At 41.5% G+C, this 24572-nt stretch overlaps 1 protein-coding gene across 6 annotated transcripts in view; it reads left to right on the forward strand.

Annotated features, from left to right (window-relative positions):
- Positions 1 to 24572, forward strand: part of LOC118397858 (caskin-2-like) — an 89879-nt gene that overhangs the window by 25984 nt on the left and 39323 nt on the right. For 5 of the 6 annotated variants that reach the window (XM_035792724.2, XM_035792730.2, XM_035792761.2 and 2 more), the window contains exons 3-6: positions 14188 to 14239; positions 16545 to 16642; positions 17024 to 17169; positions 18800 to 18895. In XM_035792724.2, coding sequence (XP_035648617.2) covers positions 14188 to 14239; positions 16545 to 16642; positions 17024 to 17169; positions 18800 to 18895 — 392 coding nt within the window. Of the gene's footprint in view, positions 1 to 11593; positions 11890 to 14187; positions 14240 to 16544; positions 16643 to 17023; positions 17170 to 18799; positions 18896 to 24572 lie in introns of those variants that run through there. The other variant, XM_035792734.2, reaches the window with a different exon arrangement.

A 24572-nucleotide genomic window follows, 5' to 3' on the forward strand; every position in this document is an offset into this window, starting at 1 on the left:
GGAGATCCTTTTTGATCTTTCAGCCTTACGCTGCGCCCAAATGGCACCCTATTCCCAATAGTGCACTAGTTTTGGTCAAAAGTTGTGCACTATATAGGGAATAGGGTGCCAATTGGGATGCACCCTTTGTTATTTTTTTGTCTACCCACCTGACAGAGAATGCCGTAGGTCTGAATAGAGAGATGAATGGATAAGAGAGGGATACTTCCGTTTCTTTCCAATGGGTTTTTCCACTCTCTTTCTGCTCTCTGTCAATGTGCCACGATGTTTCAAAGAGTTCTGTTTAAAGATCAAAGTACAGACATATATTTTGTCCAGTTCTGAACACATTTACACCTGTCGTTGTGTATTAAAAACCACAAGGAAGATGATGACAATGACGTATTATAGGCTAGCCTACTAGAATAGTGTAGGGACATAATATGCTTGTTAACATTTTCTGCAACATGTGTTATGACTAGGGCCAATCGTTTTTGCTGACCACGTATCCTGGCAAAGGAAAAACTCCCTAGTTGAGAAACACCCAATCACTGTAGCCCTATGTGAAATGCAAATGATTTTCTATGATTTCTTTCAATGTGTGGTTGTAGACATGAATAGCATCTCTATGGCTAGTCTCTAGGCTACAGTACTCCTTGCAGGGGCCCCAGTGGTCTGACTGTTTGTGGTGCCCAGTGCTTTTGTGTGTGTGGGTGTTAGTAATGTGCTATGCCGTGTTTACAGCCAGGCATTTGCATGGAGAGACACTGGAAACCAGTGATCTTTCTGCTGCGCCAACATAAAGACTGGGTTATACACACATATGCACGCACGCACGCACACACACACCAACACACACACACATACGTACACACACAGACACACACACATACGTACACACACATACGTACACACACACTAGGCTTGGGCGGTATCCAGAGTATCATACCTTAAAACCGACATTGTGCTAAGCCGGGATATTCTGTAATGCTGGGCACTGAACACAAGTGGGTGCTATTTTCGAACCCCACTGAACATCTGTAATCCCATAGCAAATGCTAGTTAAATGCTAACGAGCACATTGCAAACATTTTATACAGTCTCTGGCATAAACTATTTGCAGGACAGACATCTCAGCTCATAAAGTTATACAAGAAACTCAAAAAGCTACTCAGTTTGCACAACACAATTATTAGATCCAGAAGGGGATTCTCTTCTGTTACCAAGATAAGCTTTATTTTTGCAAGAAGCTAACCACTTAGCTAGATAACTAGCTACTAAATTAGCAAACTAAATGCACAATTGCGGAGCATTTAGCACATTTTTGACAGTTAACTTAATAGTTATAAGATATCTAGCTGGCAAACATTGAGTTATGACTAACATACTGTAACTAGATCACCTGGTGTGTGCTGCATAACAGTGAGTGAGTCACAAGGCTCCAGATCTCTCGTCTATGTGTGCTTGTAATCAAACACCATGTGACTGGGGACTATCGGTAAGCTTCATAATGAAAAATAATATGACAGGTGTAATGAACAACTCAATCTGCTTGATCTCCTAACGTATTGCACAAGTTGACTGCAGGAATTTAAAAAGTAGCTACAAAAAAATAACTTTCACCGGTATTTCCAAATCTCTAGGTATACAGTATATATACGTTATACCGCCCAAGCCTGACACACACTCAGCCTTTTAGGTGAGGTGATTGAAGGCCAATGACGCTTGACTGGGTTACATTTCACTGTCTCATTATGTTCTACTGTTTTGGGTGCCATCTCTGTTGCCCTGTTGTAGACAGTAAGTTATGTATTCAACAGACCTTTTTTATGTCGGATTTCTATAGATAGTATGTGGGGACATCTCTGTGTGTGTGTGTGTGTGTGTGTGTGTGTGTGTGTGTGTGTGTGTGTGTGTGTGTGTGTGTGTGTGTGTGTGTGTGTGTGTGTGTGTGTGTGTGTGTGTGTGTGTGTGTGTGTGTGTCTGTCTGAACCCCCTAGTGTTAAACACACCTGCAGGCCATGGTAAGAGAGGGGTTTTGTTGGCAGGATTATGATATTGGGTGTGTGGTATGTGGGGCACTATAGGGGGAGAGACGGACAGACACACACAGTCTGTCCACATGCAGTAATTTACTGTACTGTGATGTCAGCCACAGCCCACCAACGTTTATTGAGAGGGAAGCAATTGTTTTCAGAGAATGAAGAGAGGGAGTGGATGGAGGGATGACGAGAAAGAGAGGGGTTGACTGAACACAAGATAGTCATTGATAAAGGGAGGGAATGTGTGTGTGTGTGAGAGAGAGAGAGAGAGAGAGAGAGAGAGAGAGAGAGAGAGAGAGAGAGAGAGAGAGAGAGAGAGAGAGAGAGAGAGAGAGAGAGAGAGAGAGAGAGAGAGAGAGAGAGAGAGAGAGAGAGAGAGAGAGAGAGAGAGAGAGAGAGAGAGAGAGATGGTGGTGGAGAGATAGAGAGAGTAGGAGGTGGTGGTGGGTGTACTATGTCTGGAATGTTAGCTCATGTTTGAACTGGAACTCTAAAGGCTCTGTTTGTCCTCTCACTGTCCTTAGGGCAGTTTAGGCCCCACTTGGCAAGCTGCCCAGTGTGTGCGTCTGTGTCTGTCAGGGTTGAGGTTCTTTCGGAATTTAATTCAATTCAAACCATACATTTTAAATTGAATTTCAATTGACTATACCCCACAGGAAGCAGAATTTGAATCGAAGTAAATCAAATTTATTCAAAGCGATCCAAATCAATTCAACTGAAACATGAAACTTTTATCAAAAGGATCTGCCATTTATTAATGAATAGAATACCCATACCATTTCAAATATTAGTTTGATTTTAACTCCGTTTTTTTTATTATCATGAGATGTTAGATTGTTCCCTTTCATACTGTAGTGTTTGATCTAATGCATACTGGGGAGAAAGAAATATGATATTAAAACATTAAAGGAGTAGTTCACTATTAAATAACTTGATGTTAGATGCTTCCTCGCCCTGAAAGTAGTCTATGTGCCGGATGAAACTGTATTCGATGGTTCAGTTTTCTTTAAACAGCCATTACAATCTCCAGCTAACTTTAGCTGCCACTAGCTTACAATCTATTGTAGTGGGGCGTATGAGCATGATTTTTAAAAAGTATGTCTAAATCACCAGAAATCCACTCCATTTTTTGGTTTTATGTTACTTAAAGGTGATTTGGCCATTTTAAAACAAAACATGCTCACATACCCGATCAGTTCCATAGATTATTAGCTAGCGGTGACTAAAGTTAGCTGAAGTTTGTAATGGCTGTTTTATTTGAATTTTTACCATAGATTACAGTTTCTCCTGGCCCATAGACTACTTTAAGGGTGAGGCACCATCTAACATCATTTTGCAAAATAGTGAACTATTTGTTTATGAACTATGAATTATTATACACAACCCACAAAATGTTTTTAGAATATTTCCAGATTTCAAGTTTTCATAACAATCGGTAATCATCATTTTTGGACGCCTATTATGGCCGGTTACATTGCACTGTTATGCGAGTGCAGCAAGGAGCCAAGGTAAGTTGCTGGCTAGCATTAGACTTATCTTATAAAAAACAATCAATCTTCACATAAACACTAGTTAACTACACATGGTTGATGATATTAGTAGGTTAACTAGCTTGTCCTGCGTTGCATATAATCAATGCAGTGCCTGTTAATTTATCATCTAATCATACCGTACTTCGCCAAACGGGGGATGATTTAACAAAAGCGCATTAGCGAAAAAAGCACAATCGTTGCACGAATGTACCTAACCATAAACATCAATGCCTTTCTTAAAATCAGTACACAGAAATATATATTTTTAAACCTGCATATTTAGTTAAAGAGATTCATGTTAGCAGGCAATATTATCTAGGGAAATTGTGTCACTTCTCTTGCCTTCATTGCACGCAGAGTCAGGGTATATCCAAAGGTTTGGGCCGCCTGGCTCGTTGCGAACTAATTTGTCAGAGTTTTACATAATTATGACATAACATTGAAGGTTGTGCAATGTAACAGCAATATTTAGACTTAGGGTTGCCGCCTGTTCGATAAAATATGGAACAGTTCCATATTTCACTGAAAGAATAAACGTTTTGTTTCCAAAATGATCGTTTCCGGATTTGACCATATTAATGACGGCTGGTCTTTCTGTGTTTATTATATTATAATTAAGTCTATGATTTGATAGAGCAGTCTGACTGAGCGGTGGTAGGCGGCAGCAGGCTCATAAACATTCATTGAAACAGCACTTTACTGAGTTTGCCAGCAGCTCTTAGCAATGCTTGATCACAGCGCTGTTTATGACTTCAAGCCTATCAACTCCTGAGATTAGGCTGGCAATACTAAAGTGCCTATTAGAACATCCAATAGTCAAAGGTATATGAAATACAAATGGTATAGAGAGAAATAGTCGACGCGTCATTATTCCTATAATAACTACAACCTAAAAGTTCTTAACTGGGAATATTGAAGAACTGGGAATATTGAACCACCAGCTTTCATATGTTCTCATGTTCTGAGCAAGGAACTTAAACGTTAGCTTTTTTACATGGCACATATTGCACTTTTACTTTTTCTCTAACACAGTGTTTTTGCATTATTTAAACCAAATTCAGTATGTTTCATTATTTATTTGAGACGAAATAGATTTATTTATGCATTATATTAAGTTAAAATAAGTGTTCATTGTTCATTCAGTATTGTTGTAATTGTCATTATTACAAATATATACAGTTGAAGTCGGAAGTTTACATACACTTAGGTTAGAGTCATTAAAACTCGTTTTTCAACCACTCCACAAATTTCTTATTAACAAACTATAGTTTTGTAAAGTCGATTAGGACATCTGCTTTGTGCATGACCCAAGTAATTTTTCCAACAATTGTTTACACAATTCCAGTGTGTCAGAAGTTTACATACACTAAGTTGACTGTGCCTTTAAACAGCTTGGAAAATTCCAGAAAATGTGTCATGGCTTTAGAAGCTTCTGTTAGGCTAATTGACATCATTTGAGTCAATTGGAGGTGTACCTGTGGATGTATTTCAAGGACTACCTTCAAACTCAGTACCTCTGCTTGACATCATGGGAAAATCAAAATGAACCAGCCAAGACCTAAAAAAAACAAATGTAGGCCTTTGGTCTGGATCATCCTTGGGAGCAATTTCCAAATGCCTGAAGGTACCACATTCATCTGTACAAACAATAGTACGCAAGTATAAACACCATGGGACCACGGAGCCGTCATACCGCTCAGGAAGGAGACGTGTTCTGTCTCCTAGAGACGAACGTACTTTGGTGTGAAATGTGCAAATCAATCCCAGAACAACAGCAAAGGACCTTGTGAAGATGCTGGAGGAAACAGGTACAAAAGTATCTATATCCACTTTAAAACGAGTCCTATATCGACATAACCTGAAAGGCCGCTTAGCAAGGAAGAAGCCACTGCTCCAAAACCGCCATAAAAAAGCCAGACTACGGTTTGCAACTGCACATGAGGACAAAGATCGTACTTTTTGGAGAAATGTCCTCTGGTCCGATGAAACAAAATAGCACTGTTTGGCCATAATGACCATTGTTATGTTTGGAGGGAAAAGGGGGAGGCTTGCAAGCCGAAAAACACCATCCCAACCGTGAAGCACGGGGGTGGCGGCATCATGTTGTGGAGGTGCACTTCACAAAATAGATGGCAGCATGAGGAGGGAAACTGATGTGGATATGTTGAAGCAACATCTCAAGACATCAGTCAGGAAGTTAAAGATTGGTCGCAAATGGGTCTTCCAAATGGACATTGACTCCAAGCATACTTCCCTGACCTCAATCCTATAGAAAATGTGTGGGCAGAACTTAAAAAGCTTGTGCGAGCAAGGAGGCCTACAAGCTACACCAGCTCTGTCAGGAGGAATGGGCCAAAATTCACCCAATTTATTGTGGAAAGCTTGTGGAAGGATACCCGAAACATTTGATCCAAGTTAAACCATTTAATGGCAATGCTACCAAATACTACTTGAGTGTATGTAAACTTCTGACCCACTGGGAATGTGATGAAAGAAATAAAAACTGAAATAAGTCATTCTCTCTACTATTATTCTGACATTTCACATTCTTAAAATAAAGTGGTGATATTAACTGACCTAAAACAGGGAATTTTTACTTGGATTAAATGCCAGGAATTGTGAAAAACTGAGTTTAAATGTAGTTGGCTAAGGTGTATGTAAACTTCTGCCTTCAACTGTGTGTGTATATATCTATACATATATTCTTATTTTCAATGGCGGCCTAGGAACAGTGTGTTAACTGTCTTGTTCTGGGGCAGAACGACAGATTTTTACCTTGTCAGCTCCGGGATTTAATCTTGCAACCTTACAGTTAACTAGTCTACAGCTCTAACCACCTGATTACATTGCACTCCACGAGGAGCCTGCCTTGTTACGCGAATGCAGTAAGAAGCCACGGTAAGTTGCTAGCTAGCATTAAACTTATCTTATAAAAAAACAATCAATCAATCTTAATCACTAGTTAACAACACATGGTTGATGATATATATACTAGTTTGTCTAGCGTGTCCTGCTTTTCATATAATCGTTGCGGTGTGCATTCGCGGAAAAAGGACTGTCGTTGCTCCAACGTGTACCTAACCATAAACATCAATGCCTTTCTTAAAATCAATACACAGAAGTATATATTTTTAAACCTGCATATTTAGCTAAAAGACATCCAGGTTAGCAGGCAATATTAACCAGGTGAAATTGTGTCACTTCTCTTGCATTCATTGCACACAGAGTCAGAGTATATGCGATAATAATACATGTTTTGTTTTCGAAATGATAGTTTCCAGATTCAACCATATTAATGACCAAAGGCTCGTATTTATATGTGTTATTATATTATAATTAAGTATATGATTTGATAGAGCAGTCTGACTGAGCGGTGGTAGGCAGCAACAGACTCGTAAGCATTCATTCAAACAGCACTTTCATGCGTTTTGCCAGGTGCTCTTCGCAATGCTTCAAGCCTATCAACTCCCGAGATTAGGCTGGTGTAACCGATGTGAAATGGCTAGCTAGTTGCGCACTAATAGTGTTTCAAACGTCACTCGCTCTGAGACTTGGAGTAGTTGTTCCCCTTGATCTGCAAGGGTAACGCTGCTTCGAGGGTGGCTGTTGTCAATGTGTTCCTGGTTCGAGCCCAGGTAGGAGCGAGGAGGGGGACGGAAGCTACACTGTTACACTGGCAATACTAAAGGGCCTATAAGAACATCCAATAGTCAAACGTATATGGAATACAAATGGTATATAGAGAAATAGTCCTAAAAATACTATATTAACTACAACCTAAAACCTCTTACCTTGGAATATTGAAGTCTCATGTTAAAAGGAACGACCAGCTTTCATATGTTCTCATATTCTGAGCAAGGAACTTAAACGTTAGCTTTTTTACATGGCACATATTTCACTTTTACTTTCTTCTCCAACACTTTGTTTTTGCATTATTTAAATCAAATTGAACGTTTCATTATTTATTTGAGGCTAAATGGATTTTTATTGATGTATTATATTAAGCTAAAATAAGTGGGGCCTCCCTTGGTGGCGCAGTGGTCTAGGGCACTGCATCGCTGGGTTCGATCCCAGGCTCTGTCGAGCCGGCCGCGACCAGGAGGTCCATAGGACGACGTACAATTGGCCTAGCGTGGTCCAGGTTAGGGAGGGTTTGGCCGGTAGGGATATCCTTGTCTCATCGCGCACTAGCGACTCCTGTGGCGGGACGGGCGCAGTGCACGCTAACCAGTTTGCCAGGTGCACGGTGTTTCCTCCGACACATTGGTGTGGCTGGCTTCCGGGTTGGATGTACGCTGTGTTAAGAAGGAGTGCGGCTTGGTTGGGTTGTGTTTCGGAGGACGCATGGCTTTCAACCTTCATCTCTCGCGAGCCCGTACGGGAGTTGTAGCTATTAGACAAGATAGTAACTACAAACAATTGGATACCATGAAATTGGGGAGAAAAGGGGGTCAAATTAAAAATAAATAAAAATATTATTATTATTATTTAAATAAAAAAATAAGTGTGCATTCAGTATTGTTGTAATTGTCATTATTACAAATAAAAAAAAATTAAATGGCCGATATTGGTATCGGCTTTTTTTGGTCCTCCAATAATCGGTATCGGTATCGTCGTTGAAAAATCATAATCGGTCGACCTCGAATATATATATATCAACGCCGATACTGTCTTTTTCTGGTCCTCCAATAATCGGTATCGGTATTGAAAAATCATAATCGGTCGACCTCTAAACCAATTTTCTGTTTTTTAAATTTACGGATATTCAGGGGCACACTCCAACAGTCAGACATCATTTATAAACGATGCATTTATGTTTAATGAGTCAGCCAGATCAGAGGCAGTAGCGGTGACTGTTAAAAATATAAAATATAATTAGTAAAGTACAGATACCCCCCAAAAACGACTTAAGTACTTTAAAGTATTTTTATTTAAGTACTTTACACCACTGCATGTTTTAAATAAATAAGCCTTTTGTAACGGCAGATTTCTTCTTTGTCTGAAGAGGAGTAAGGATCGGACCAAGATGCAGTGTGGTAAGTGTTCATGACGATTTATTAAAAACGAACTGAACACTGAAATACAAAACAATAAACGATGTGATGAAAATGAAAACCGAAACAGTACCGTGTGGCGACAAACACAGAAACAAACACCCACCAACTGTGAAAACCGGGCGACCTATGATTCTCAATCAGAGACAACTAACGACACCTGCCTCTGATTGAGAACCATGCTGAACACAAAAACAAACACACTGCCCACCCCAATTCACGCCCTGACCATACTAAATAAAGACAAAACAAAGGAAATACAGGTCAGAACGTGACAGTACCCCCCCCCAAAGGTGAGGACACTGGCTGCAAAACCTTCACCATAGTTTTAGTGCGCCTCGTAGCCCGCCTCCGTGGCCTCTTTAGAGCGGTGACCCTCGCCGCCGACCTTGGACTGGGGACCCACGCCACGGGTCCCGAATGGACGGGAGACTCCGGCAGCGCCGGACAGGCGGGAGACTCCGGCAGCTCCGGAGTGAAGGGCAATTCCGGCATTGCCGACGTGACAGGCGTCTCTGGCAGCTCCTAGCTGGCTGACGGCTCTGGCAGCTCCTGGCCGGCTGATGGCTCTGGCAGCTCCTGGCCGGCAGACGGCTCTGGCAGCTCCTGGCTGGCTGACGACTCTGGCAGCTCCTGGCTGGCTGACGTCTCTGGCAGCTCCTGGCTAACTGACGGCTCTGGCAGCTCCTGGCTGACTGACGGCTCTGGCAGCTCCTGGCTGAATGACAGCTCTGGCAGCTTCTGGCTGACTGATGGCTCTAGCAGCTCCTGGCTGACTGACGGCTCAGGACAGACGGGTGGCTCTAGCAGCTCAGGACAGATGGGAGACTCTAGCAGCTCAGGACAGACGGGAGACTCGAGCAGCTCTGGACAGACGGGAGACTCGAGCAGCTCTGGACAGACGGGAGACTCTAGCAGCTCAGGACAGACGGGAGACTCTAGCAGCTCAGGACAGACGGGAGACTCTGGCAGCGCTGGATAGGCGGGAGCACCTGTAGGCAGAAGATGGAGAAACAGCCTGGTGCGGGGGGCTGCCATCAGAGGGCTGGTGCGTGGAGGTGGCACTGGCAGCTCCTGGCCGGCAGACGGCTCTGGCAGCTCCTGGCTGGCTGACGACTCTGGCAGCTCCTGGCTGGCTGACGGCTCTGGCAGCTCCTGGCTAACTGACGGCTCTGGCAGCTCCTGGCTGACTGACGGCTCTGGCAGCTCCTGGCTGAATGACAGCTCTGGCAGCTTCTGGCTGACTGACGGCTCTGGCAGCTCCTGGCTGACTGACGGCTCAGGACAGACGGGCGGCTCTAGCAGCTCAGGACAGATGGGAGACTCTAGCAACTCAGGACAGACGGGAGACTCTAGCAGCTCAGGACAGATGGGAGACTCTAGCAGCTCAGGACAGACGGGAGACTCTAGCAGCTCAGGACAGACGGGAGACTCTGGCAGCGCTGGACAGGCGGGAGCACCTAAGAGGCAGAAGATGGAGAAACAGCCTGGTGCGGGGGGCTGCCATCAGAGGGCTGGTGCGTGGAGGTGGCACTGGATAGACCGGACCGTGCAGGCGCACTGGAGCTCTTGAGCACCGAGCCTGCCCAACCTTACCTGGTTGAATGCTCCCGGTAGCCAGGCCAGTGCGGCGAGGTGGAATAGCCCGCACTGGGCTGTGCTGGCGAACCGGGCCATAGGAGTGAATAATTACAATTTAGCAGATTAACACTGGAGTGATAAATGATCAGATGAACAAGTGCAGGTAGAGATATAGGTGTGCAAAAGAGCAGAAAAGTAAATAAAATAAAAACAGTATGGGGATGAGGTAGGTAAATTGGGTGGGCTATATACCGATGGACTATGTACAGCTGCAGCGACCGGTTAGCTGCTCAGATAGCAGATGTTTAAAGTTGGTGAGGGAGATAAAAGTCTCCAAATTCATGACGATTTATTAAAAACGAACTGAACACTGAAATACAAAACAATAAACGATGTGATGAAAACCGAAACAGTACCGTGTGGCGACAAACACTCACACGGAAACAAACACCCACCAACCAACAGTGAAACGCAGGCTACATAAGTATGATTCTCAATCAGAGACAACTAACGACACCTGCCTCTGATTGAGAACCATACTAGGCTGAACACAAAAACCAACATAGAAAAACAAACATATACTGCTCACCCCAACTCACGCCCTGACCATACTAAATAAAGAAAAAACAAAGGACATAAAGGTCAGAATGTGACACCTTTTTAATTTCATTTAAATAAATTCAACATCCTTTAATTCAAATTAAATTCAAATTCTGCTTCCTGTGAGATGTGGCTAATTCAAATTCAATTATGTTTCAAAAATGTAATTGGAAATAAAGAGTATTTCGCTACTCAATTCAGAATTGACCCCAAATTCTAAATTGACCCCATCCCTAATGCGCGCGTGTGTGTGCGTGTGTGTGCGTGTGTGTGTGTGTGTGTGTGTGCTAACGCATTGTCTTGTCTGGCCTTTAGATTTGGTCCAGTTAAAGTGTGAGTGGAACACTGCCCTACATTTGAACTATCCTGTCGCTGTAGAAGCATGAAATCATCATACATGAAAGGCTGGCTTATATGACACACCTCATTCATACTGCCGTTAAGAAAATATGATAACCTTTGGTTGGGTTTAATATTATGGGTTGTCCTATAGCAGTTGGTGAGACCGTATCCACATTTACAGAGTGAGTCATATGGAGGAGGAATTTGGTTAGTATTCAGATGGAATAGAATAGAAGTTCTCTGTTCCAATGATTGAAACCAATGCCAGTAGAGTTTTTCAGACAATCAATCTATACTTCTGTTCACTACTTCTCCCACTCTACTGGGGGACAGATTCACACTGTGATGTGTGTGTGTGCACATTCTTGTGCACGGTCCAGTGAGGGAGAGAGAGAGGCTAGTGGGCCAGGCAGAATGGTCTCTGCCGAACATAAGGCTGGGTTTGGGCTCAGTGAGGCTGGAGCTGGGGTCTGAGAGCAGGTCTAGCAGAGAAGTCAATGCCCATAGAGAGAGAGGCTTTAGACGAGGTGGGAGAGCCTGCAAACGACCCTGGAACTGGAGCTGGGGGTTAGAAAGTAGGACTGGGTGTAGGACAGTGAAGGTGGTACTGGAATGGAGGAATACGGATAACGTGACTAAAATGATTGGCAAAAGGAAGACTGAGAGGAGAAGGCATGGGGCAAGTACTGTCGTTCACCAGACACTTGCACCCAATACCTGTAGATAAGGCTATGGGGCAAGTGGCAATGTGTTTTTGGGGTAAGTCAACTATTCGGACACTCAGCCTAGTCAAAGATCTGTATGGGCTTTAGCCAATCAGTTCCTCTGACTATTCGTATGTACAGTCACATCCCAGATTATTGGCATCCTTGATGAAGATGAGGGGAAAAGACTGTATATATATATATATATATTATATGCTCCAATTTTTTTTAACATTATATTATTTTATATACAATTTCTCAGCTGAAGAGATTTTGTTTAACAACAAAATAACAATAACAAAACTTCTCAACAAGATATAGGTGTCAATGATTGGAAACCCTGTTTTCAATACTAGGGCTCTCTCCTCCTGCACTGAGCCTTTTTCTAAAAATGTTTTATGAGATTGGAGAACACATTGGGAGGGATATTAAACCATTCCTCCAAACAGAATCTTTCCAGAACAAAACAGCCCCATAACGTCAAAGACCACTAGGCTATGCACCAATGGTCACCAACCGGTCGATCTCGATTTCTAGTCGATCACCAAACGTTTTTGTAAAAAAAAACAATGACAAAGCCTCGCTTTCCTATTTAAAAAATCTCCATAAAAATCCTTCAGTTTAAGCTAGAGAAATCAGTTTTTTTGCATGGGCTCAATCCACATCTGCCTATGTGGAGCTACAGCGGTGTTTGTCAGATCATCCCGAAAATCGGTCATCGGTTTGGCCTACAAACTATTATGAAGGGGAGACTCACAAACACAATGTTATGCTCTACGACCCCCCACAAGTGTCACAGGACTCGTCTGAAGAAATCTATATATTTCCTGAGCTTCTTTTATCTCCTAAATATAGGACAGACACTTCAAAATCTTATTCCTTATGATAAAATGTTATACTGTATTTTTTGCAATTTATGAATGTGTTATTCAATGCATTTCTATGGGCTATAGTAGTAAATATATTTTTTGATACCTAAAGGGGTCGTAAAATTCAAAATCAAATAGCTAAATGTTCCATGGTCTGACCATCTTAAAACAATTTGATATGTTAGCTTCGTAGCCGCCCCACCCCCACGCTCAACAGTTTCCCATGTGTATCAAGAATGGTCCACCACCCAAATGACATCCAACCCATTTGGACACAACTGTTGGAAGCATTGGAGTCAACATGGGCCAACATCCCTGTGGAACATTTTCAACACCTTGCAGAGTCCAAGGCCCAACGAATTGAGGCTGTTCAGAGTGCAAAAGGGGTGTGTGACTCAATATTAGGAAGGTATTCTTAATGTTTTGTACACTCAGCATATGCATTCTTCTTGAATGAGAAAGTTACAGACGCACAAATAGTATACCGCCAAGACATGCTAACCTCTCACCATTACATTAAAATGGCATCTTTAACTTTCTCACTCATCATTATTTACGAGTCATTCAGGACTATCCATAATCATGGTAGCATCCACATTAATGTAGGAGTGTTTAGAAACAAGCTATATTCTTATTTACAATAAAAGTGACTCCAAAATGACACTACGGTACATGATTTACCATTCATTTCTAATGGGCACATATATGCAAATGCATCCAAATGCATTCAAGCTTGCGTGCTAGGAATATGGGACCAAATACTAAACCTTTGACTACTTTAATACACATGCTGTATGTGAATTTGTCCCAATAATTCTGGTACCCTAAAATGGGGGGACTATGTACAAAAAGTGCTGTAATGGATGAGAATAGCCTCAGATTAAAGCTGACAGTCTGCACTTTAACCTCATAGTCATTGTATAATTTCAAATACAAATGTGTCACTGTCCCTATACTTTTGGAGGTCACTGTATAATCCACATTTTGTGTGCATACAATATACATTATAGCTCAGTATTTGTATTATTTCTTTCATACAGTCTTTTTTGCTCATCTTTATCAAGGGCACCAATCATTTTTTATTTTACTTTATATTTGTTTGCAATTGTAGCGGATAAAAACACCAGAGAGGAGTTTGCTTCAGCAACCGATCTGGAGCCAGACTAAAAGCCAAGTAAGAAGGTTGAATTGGTGTGTTTCATTCTTCAAGGGATTTACTGAGATTTACTTTGTCAGCTGGCAAATTTCTGTCATAATACCATATGAAATCGAAGAGAGAGAAAGAGTTTGGGGAGCATCCTCCAATGATTCTGACTTGTTATTTCAGGAACGAGTGATGAAAAAAAAGTGAAAAAAGAGAAACGTGAGCAGAGACCTTTCCATGATGGAAGCTCACTAAGGCATTCTGTTGAAAAGACAAATATGTCCTTATGTTGTTTTTCCCTCCCTCCTTCCTTCCCTCCCTCCCTCCTTTTGTTTTTCAGAGTTGCTGAGTTCCACAAAGAGGCTGAACATCAACTTTCAGGACTCAGATGGGTAAGACATTAGTGTGTGCATGCGTTAGGGTTGGGTGGTATCCAGATTTTCATAACTTTATACCGTTCCTGTACCATACCAGGGTAGTCATTATTACCGACAGTGCACAGAAGGGGCACTATTTTCTTTATTTTTTAGCCACTTGATTTTTTTTTTAGTTAGCCACTTAGCTATTAAGTTAACAAACCAAATGTATAGCTGGAACCCTGAGCTGGGGATAAACTGACCTGCCGTATATTTCAAAATACCCCAGTATACGGTATACCGCCCAAGCCCAAGCCTAGCAAGCATTAGTCTTTGTTTACTGAGGTGCGTGAATCAGTTAGATGGACTTGCGGTTTTTCCTCTCTGAACACTTTCTTTGCTCAGAGGAATGCAATCAATGTTTGTAGAGCAAGACTCATTCAATAACATTTAGTTTGATTGACATGGTCATTATCGCTAATGTGACTATTGAAAGTACATACCTGGTGTGGCCTGTGGTCGGTTATTTAATCTGTATCTTGTGTCGATGTAGATTTACTCACCACTCAGTCACACCTGTACACAGACAGACCAGACTGTGGGTGGGTGTGTATTTGTTTAAGAGAGAGGGGGATGTGATATATGATAGTGGTGCTGAGGGACTGAAAGGAAGAAATGAGAGGTGAGCTAACAGTGACCAGTCACCATGAGTCAACACTCAGTCAGCAGAGGGGAGAGAGAGAGAGAGAGAGAGAGAGAGAGAGAGAGAGAGAGAGAGAGAGAGAGAGAGAGAGAGAGAGAGAGAGAGAGAGAGAGAGAGAGATTCCAGTGGTGGAAAAAGTACCCCATTGTCATACTTGAGTTAAAGTAAAGATACCTTAACAGAAAAGGACTCAAGTAAAAGTGAAAGATACACAAGGAGTGAGAGATACACAAGGTTGTAAAGAAATAAATAAAGGAGTGAAAACAGACAGATGAGACGTAGTTGGAAAGATGGATGGATGTGTATCTGACTAAATACCCGGCAGGTCAAAACATTACGCCTTCAAGTCTGGAAATCAGCAGTCAGACACTGATACACACACTCAGGCTTCATCTTAAATGGTTCCCTATCTAGGGTCCTATTTTTCACCAGGACCCCTTGGGGAATAGGATGCCATTTGGGATGCAGCCTTACACACTCAGACCTTACATGACTGGATCCCATTCCCAACCATCGTCACAGGTTCACAGAATATAGTGTTTTAAGTGGATATGAAATAATCAGAGCTTGTGTGCGTGGTCTTTTGTACCTCAGTTGGCAGAGTATGGCACTTGCAATGCCAGAATAGTGGGGTTTGATTCCCGGGACCACCTGTACGTAAAATGTATGACTGTAAATCGCTTTGCATAAAAGCGTCTTCTCATCACTTGTATTTTAGAAGGACAGCTCTGAGTGAGTGCTGTATTACTGTCCTTGATACTCCAGGTTTTCAGTGAACCAGCACTGAACCCAGTCCCCTGACACACACACATACCTATGCACAAGCACATTTCATAGTACTCTCCCATACTTGAGTTTAAATACTAAAAACCAAATACATTTGATACTATATTGATAGGGATGTTGTGGTTCTTGGGTGGCATCTTAAATGGCACCCTATTACCTGAATAGAGCACTACTTTTGACCAGAGCCCACATAGGGAATAGGTTGCCATTTGGGACGCACGTTGGTCAGAGTTTGTACCCTGTATAGATGGCTATGTTTGGACCCAGGTCCTTGGTTTAAGGTTGGAGCTGGAACAGTGGAGGTGTCTGTGTTCCATGGCTGGCAGTAATTCAACAGTCGACTGTTGTCTAGAACACCCTGCTCTCCAGGAATGAAGGGCCCAAATTTATGCATTTAATTTGTCCCTCGTGGGATATACTGCCCCCTGACACACACACACAAACAAACACACACGCACACACACACCATCCTGCCATCCTCTGCTAGTGTGTTCTGATGAAGGCTCACCTCCTGTAAAGTCATCAGGTAGATTTATAGTCTCTCTGTCCAGACTATGGCAGACTCATTTCACCCTGGAAAACCTCCACAACTACCTAAGAGGCGAAGGACTCCTTACACCAGGCACTGTTGGACAGTACTGGAAATATAGAGTCTGTTTGGAGTATGGAGGCTGCACACGCTTCCAGAATATTTCTAGACAATTACTGTAGTAGTAACAACAGAGTGGATGGAACAATATTAATGCTCCATCTCTCTCTTTCTCTCTCTCTGTCCCTCTCCCCGTCTCTCTCTCTCTCTCTCTCTACCCCCCACCTCTCTTTATCTCTCTCTTCCCTCTCTCTCTTCCCCAGGTTTTCAGCATTACACCATGCAGCTCTAACGGGCACCACTGAACTGCTGTCTTTACTACTGGAGGCTCAAGCCACTGTGGACATCAAAGACACCAATGGTGAGAAGTTATAAGCTCTTATATAAACACTTATGAACAGTTATTAACAGGTAATACAACAGCACAACTCATTAAAGGGGCAATCTGGGATTCGAAAACACTCCAAAGTGGTCAGTCACTCTGCCACTTGTTTTGGCAAACAGAACAAAAGCCAGTCCTGGATTACACCTTACATTGTTTGGCTCCTTCATGAGCTTTCATGGGATTCTTGTTGGACTCCCCTCTGTCTATCTCTTTTCAACTCTATATTTTCCGAACTAACCTTCTCTTGTTCTATTTTTACTCTTTTTATCTCTCTCTCTTCTTCCATCTCCTCTCTGCCTCCCTCCCTACCTCTCTCTCTCTCTCCCTCCCTACTTCTGTCTCTGTCTCTCTCTCTAGGTATGCGTCCGCTCCACTATGCAGCGTGGCAGGGTAAAGCTGACTCTGTGTTGCTGCTACTAAGAGCTGGAGCATCAGTTAACACACGGTCACAAGACGGACAGATACCTCTACACCTGTCTGCACAGTATGGACACTACCAGGTGGTGAGTACACACAATGAACACACAAACGCAGACAGACACATGCACGCACACACACAATTGACCCTTATCAACTCAGAGACATGGTTCAATATTTGGAAGGATTGCACACTGGTAAGAGGCCTCACCACACACACCTTCACTCAGTATCAGTGTGTATATAGTGTTTTCAGGTGTGACAGTGTGACACAGATTGTGTACGTTAGGTGTCAGGGTGAGTGAAAGGAGAGGGCTCTATAGTAACTACATGACATGATCAGGTCAGGGTGACATATTGAGACTAATGGGAGGAAGGAGGAATATGTGTATTGGGTGTCTTTAATACACAAGTACGGAGTCTACCTGAGAGGTGTGTTCACACACACACACACACACACCAACACGCACACACACACGAAACGCACAAACATACACGCAGCAGCAAAACTGGTCATGGAGACTACTGAGGTATGGTATTGTATTGTATTGTATTGTATTGTGTGTGGACAAAGCAGGAACATTAACAAAGCCATAGGTATTTCTCTGTAATGGATAGGGTCGCAATATTACAGGAATTTTCTATAAAAGTCTTGGTTGGAGGAATCTGGATTTCCTGCTTATTCCCTCCTGATTCCGGGAATCCTCTCTCTCTCTCTCTCTCTCTCTCTCTCGCTCTCGCTCTCGCTCTCGCTCTCGCTCTCGCTCTCGCTCTCGCTCTCTCTCTCTCTCTCTCTCTCTCTCTCTCAATTCAATTCAATTCAATTCAAGGGCTTTATTGGCATGGGAAACATGTGTTAACATTGCCAAAGCAAGTGAGGTAGACAACATACAAAGTGAATATATAAAGTGAAAAACAACAAAAATTAACAGTAAACATTACACATAAAACAGTAAAGACATTACAAATGTCATATTATATATATATATATATATATATATATATATATATATATATATACATATATATATACATATACACACAACGTACAAATAATTAAAGGACACAAGATAAAATAAATAAGCATAAATATGGGTTGTATTTACAATGGTGTTTGTTCTTCACTGGTTGCCCTTTTCTCGTGGCAACAGGTCACAAATCTTGCTGCTGTGATGGCACACTGTGGAATTTCACCCAGTAGGTATGGGAGTTTTTCAAAATTGGATATGTTTTCGAATTCTTTGTGGATCTGTGTGATCTGGGGAAATATGTCTCTCTAATATGGTCATACATTGGGCAGGAGGTTAGGAAGTGCAGCTCAGTTTCCACCTCATTTTGTGGGCAGTGAGCACATAGCCTGTCTTCTCTTGAGAGCCATGTCTGCCTACGGCGGCCTTTCTCAATAGCAAGGCTATGCTCACTGAGTCTGTACATAGTCAAAGCTTTCCTTAATTTTGGGTCAGTCACAGTGGTCAGGTATTCTGCCGCTGTGTACTCTCTGTGTAGGGCCAAATAGCATTCTAGTTTGCTCTGTTTTTTTGTTAATTCTTTCCAATGTGTTAAGTAATTATCTTTTTGTTTTCTCATGATTTGGTTGGGTCTAATTGTGCTGTTGTCCTGGGGCTCTGTAGGGTGTGTTTGTGTTTGTGAACAGAGCCCCAGGACCAGTTTGCTTAGGGGACTCTCTCTCTCTCTCTCTCTCTCTCTCTCCATTAGTCTGAGATGTTACTCCAGCACCAGTCAAATCCATGTCTGTTGAACAAAACCAACAAGACCCCTCTGGACCTGGCCTGCGAGTTTGGCAGATTCAAGGTGAGTGAGTGTGTTTGTGTATTTTATGGTAAGCATATGTGTGTGTGGCAGAGGAGGCTGGTGGGTAGAGATGTAGGAGGATGGGCTCATTGCAATGGATAGTATGGAAAGGTATCAAACACACCTAACTCATGGTTTTCATGTGTTTGATAATGTTCCATTAATTTGATTCCATCTATTACAATGAGCCCATCCTCCTACATCTCCAACCACCCGCCTCCACTAAAGGGCATATTTTCATATATGCTAGTTACAGTTTTTCTCAATTGCGTACAAGCACTTTTTGGATCTGTTGAAACGTATCTATAGCAGAACAGCAATGATCAAATGTTCAAATACATTTACAGAACTTCAGATCCTTTTCTTGCCCTTGTATCTGACTTGCATTTTGCAAAACATTAAATACAAATGTCACCAGTGACTACAAAATGCACTGTTAAGTGTTATGTTCACAGAATATTAGCACATTATTTTCAGCAGGAGAGAAATGTGTGCAGTAGTATTCACTGTTTCCGGCAATCAGTAAATACTACTGCATGAAATTCTAAAGCATCCCATCAGTATCATACCAAGTACATTTACATTTTATTTTAATTTCACCTTTATTTAACCAGGTAGGCCAGTTGAGAACAAGTTCTCATTTACAACTGCGACTTGGCCAAGATAGAGCAAATCAGTGCGACACAAATAACCCAGAGTTACACATGGGATAAACAAACGTACAGTCAATAACACAATAGAAAAGTCTACAGTGCCTTGCGAAAGTATTCGGCCCCCTTGAACTTTGCGACCTTTTGCCAGCAAAGTCTATGGCTGTCTGGAGTGGTTCTCAATCAGAGGCAGGTGCTTATCGTTGTCTCTGATTGGGAACCATATTTAGGCAGCCATATTCTTTGAGTTTGTCGTGGGTGATTGTCCTTAGTGTCTTTGTTCCTGTTGCTTTATTTAGTTGATAGGCTGTTTCGGTTTTCATTACGTTTATTGTTTTGTAGTGTTTTGTGTTTATTAGTATTTACGTTAGTTTTTTCATTAAACATGGATCGCAATATACACGCTGCAGTTTGGTCCGACTCTCCTTCACCACACCATGAAAACCGTTACAGTATTAACTTAAGGGGGCTGAAACATTTTGCAAGCCCAATTTTTCAGTTTTTGATTTGTTAAAAAAGTTTTAAATATCCAATAAATGTCGTTCCACTTCATGATTGTGTCCCACTCGTTGTTGATTCTTCACAAAAATATACAGTTTTATATCTTTATGTTTGAAGCCTGAAATGTGGCAAAAGGTTGTAAAGTTCAAGGGGGCCGAATACTTTCGCAAGGCACTGTATATACAGTGTGTGCAAATGTAGTAAGATTAGGGATGTAAGGCAATGAATATGCCATAGTGGCGAAATAATTACAATTTAGCAATTAAAGACTGGAGTGACAGATGTGCAGAAATGAATGTGCAAGTAGAGATACTGGGGTGCAAAGGAGCAAACAAAGAATAACAATATGGGGATGAGGTAGTTGGGTGGGCTATTTACAGGTGTGCTATGTACAAGTGCAATGATCGGTAAGCTGCTCTGACAGCTGATGCTTAAAGTTAGTGAGGGAGATATAAGTCTCCAGCTTCAGTGATTTTTGCAATTCGTTCCTGTCATTGGCAGCAGAGAACTGGAAGGAAAGGCGGCCAAAGTAGAAGTTGGCTTTGGGGGTGACCAGTGAAATATACCTGCTGGAGCACGTGCTACGGGTGGGCGCTGCTATGGTGACCAGTGAGCTGAGATACGGTGGGGCTTTACATAGCAGAGTCTTGTAGATAACCTGTAGCCAGTGGGTTTGGCAACGAAAATGAAGTGAGGACCAGCCAACGAGAGCGTACAGGTCACAGTGGTAGGTAGTATATGGGGCTTTGATGACAAAACGGATGGCACTATGATAGACTGCATCCAATTTGCTGAGTAGAGTGTTGGAGGCTATTTTGTAGATGACATCGCCAAAGTCAAGGATCGGTAGAAGAGTCAGTTTTACGAGGGCAGCATGAGTGAAGGATGCTTTGTTGCAAAATAGGAAGCCGATTCTAGATTTAATTTTGGATTGGAGATGCTTAACCTCTCTGGGATAAAGCCAGTGAAAATGCAGAGCGCCAAATTCAAATAAATTACTATAAAAATCTAACTTTCATGAAATCACACATGCAAGATAGCAAATTAAAGCTACACTTGTTGTGAATCCAGCCAACATGTCAGATTTCAAAAAGGCTCTTCGGCGAAAGCAAACAATGCTATTATCTGAGGATAACACCTCCGTAAACAAAGAAAGAAAGTATATTTCAACCCTGCAGGCGCGACACAAAACACAGAAATAAAAATATAATTCATGCCTTACCTTTGACAATCTTATTTTGTTGGCACTCCAATATGTCCCATAAACATCACAAATTGTCCTTTTGTTCGATTAATTCCGTCGATATATATCCAAAATGTTCATTTATTTGGCTCGTTTGATCCAGAAAAACACTGGTTCCAACTTGAGTAACGTAACTACAAAATATCTCAAAAGTTACCTGTAAACTTTGCCAAAACATTTCAAACTACTTTTGTAATACAACTTTAGGTATTTTTTTACGTAAATAATTGATAAAATTGAAGACGGGATGATCTGTGTTCAATACAGGGGTAAAACTAACTGTAGCATGCTTTCTGGTCATGCGCCTCTATCAAACAGTACACTTCAAGTGACCCTCGTTCAAGATGGCCGTACTTCTTCATACTTCAGGTCCCTTAGAAAACCCATTGGAAAGAGAGTGACCTAAAAAAAAAATCTGAATGGTTTGTCCTCTGGGTTTTGTTAAATAAGTTCTGTTATATTCACAGACATGATTCAAACAGTTTTAGAAACTTCAGTGTTTTCCATCCATATATACTAATAATATGCATATCTTATCTTCTGGGGATGAGTAGCAGGCAGTTGATTTTGGGCATGCATTTCATTCATCCGGATGTGAAAATACTGCCCCGTCACCAAGAAGTTAATGTGAGTCTGGAAGGAGAGTTTACAGTCTAACCAGGCATCTAGGTATTTGTAGTTGTCCACATATTCTATGTCAATACCGTCCAGAGTAGTGATGCTAGACAAGTGGGTGCAGGCAGTGATCAGTTGAAGAGCATGTATTTAGTTTTGCTTGCATTTCAGAGCTGTTGGAGGCCACGGAAGGAGTGTTGTATGGCGTTGAAGCTTGTCTGGAGGTTAGTTAACACAGTGTCCAAAGAAGAGACAGATGTATACAGAATGGCGTCGTCTATGTAGAGGTGGAGCAGAGAATCACCAACATCATTGATGTATACAGAGAAAAGAGTCGGCCTGAGAATTTAACCCTGTGGCACCCCCATAGAGACTGCCAGAGGTCCGGACAACAGGCCCTCCAATTTGACACACTGAACTCTATCTGAGAAGTAGTTGGTGAACCAACTAAAGCCAAGTTAACAAACAGATCACTGACCATTTCGAATCCCACCGTACCTTCGTACCTTCACCTTGAGCGTGGCTGAGGTGCACCCATGACCAGCTCGGGAAAAAGATTGCATAGCGGAGAAGGTACGGTGGGATTCGAAATGGTCAGTGATCTGTTTGTTAACTTGGCTTTTGAAGACTTTAGATAGGCAGGGTAGGATAGATATAGGTCTGTAACAGTTTGGGGCTAGAGTGTCACCCCCTTTGAAAAGGGGGATGACCGCGGCATCTTTCCAATCTTTAGGGATCTCAGACGAAACGAAAGAGAGGTTGAACAGGCTAGTAATAGGGGTGCAACAATTGCGTTGGAAAGTTTTAGAAAGAGAGGGTCCAGATTGTCTAGACCCAGCTGATTTGTAGGGATCCAGATATTGCAGCTCTTTCAGAACATCAGCTGTCTGGATTTGTGTGAAGTAGAAATGGGGGAGGCTTTGGCAAGTTGATGTGGGGGTGCAGAGCTGTTGATCGGGGTAGGGGTAGCCAGGAAAGATCTCTAGGCAATGGGGACCGTCTAATTGTTCTGATTTTTTACAATAGTCCGGACATGCAGAGAATAAAATGGTTTCTTCTATGTAACTTTGGTTTACTTCTAAGTCATCATCTTCAACATTCCATTACAGAGCTTTGCTTTGGTGTGGGTTGAGGCCTATACATTCATGTCAATTCCTCCATTGTATTCACCTTTCCTTATTTCTGTTGTGGATAGTGTCTCCTTGTGCCAATGGAATGTCTACAAAACAATGAGCAAACCAGCCTTTGTATTGAATACATGGAATACAACTGGAAGCCAGTGGATTAATGAAGCGGGGTCGTAAATGAACCCTGAACACCAATGGGCTTATTTTTTTCTGGAATGATTTGATAGGGGTTTAATGGCACATTTGGCAGGGAGCCCAGCAAAAAAGAGAGTAATTTGCAGTAATCTGCAGCGGGAAAGATGACAAGTGCCAATTTTGATCATGCATGATTTGTGTGACCGCTTAGAAAATGTATTGATCAACTGGGTAAAAGTAGATTTAAAAAAATACATGAAAAAGGTTGTGTTAATCTTTAGGCAGGCAGTTGTATTCTTTTGATGAATCTATTATGACGGTATAATATAGTTGTGATGAATCTATTATGACGGTATAATATAGTTTTGATGAATCTATTAGGACGGATAATATAGTTTGTCATCTATTATGACGAGATAATATAGTTGTGATGTCTATTATGACGGTATAATATAGTTGTGATGAATCTATTTGACGGTTAATATAGTTTTGATGAATCTATCATGATGGTATAATATAGTTTTGAGACATGCTGATTATGACGGTATAATATACCTGGTCATCTATTATGAGGGGGAAAGGATAATATAATTGTGATGCATCTATTATGAGTATAATATAGTTGTGATGATCTATTATGACGGTATAATAGAGCCAAGTGATGCATCTATTATGACGAGAATAAGGGCCTAGCCCTGACACCAGTGGTGATGCATCTATTATGACGGTATAATATAGTTGTGATGAATCTATTATGACGGTATAATATAGTTGTGATGCATCTATTATGATGGTATAATATAGTTGTGATGAATCTATTATGACGGTATAATATAGTTGTGATGCATCTATTATCCGGTATAATATAGTTGTGATGCATCTATTATGACAAGTATAATATAGTTGTGATGAATCTATTATGACGGTATAATATAGTTGTGATGCATCTATTATGATGGTATAATATAGTTGTGATGAATCTATTATGACGGTATAATATAGTTGTGATGCATCTATTATGACGGTATAATATAGTTGTGATGAATCTATTATGACGGTATAATATAGTTGTGATGAATCTATTATGACGGTATAATATAGTTGTGATGAATCTATTATGACGGTATAATATAGTTGTGATGCATCTATTATGACGGTATAATATAGTTGTGATGAATCTATTATGATGGTATAATATAGTTGTGATGAATCTATTATGACGGTATAATATAGTTTTGATGAATCTATCATGTATATAATATAGTTTTGATGCATCTATTATGACGGTATAATATAGTTGTGATGAACCTATTATGACGGTATAATATAGTTTTGATGCATCTATTATGACGGTATAATATAGTTTTGATGAATCTATTATGACGGTATAATATAGTTTTGATGAA

Source organism: Oncorhynchus keta, chromosome 2 (genome assembly GCF_023373465.1).
Source record: "Oncorhynchus keta strain PuntledgeMale-10-30-2019 chromosome 2, Oket_V2, whole genome shotgun sequence".
Lineage (NCBI taxonomy): Eukaryota > Metazoa > Chordata > Actinopteri > Salmoniformes > Salmonidae > Oncorhynchus > Oncorhynchus keta.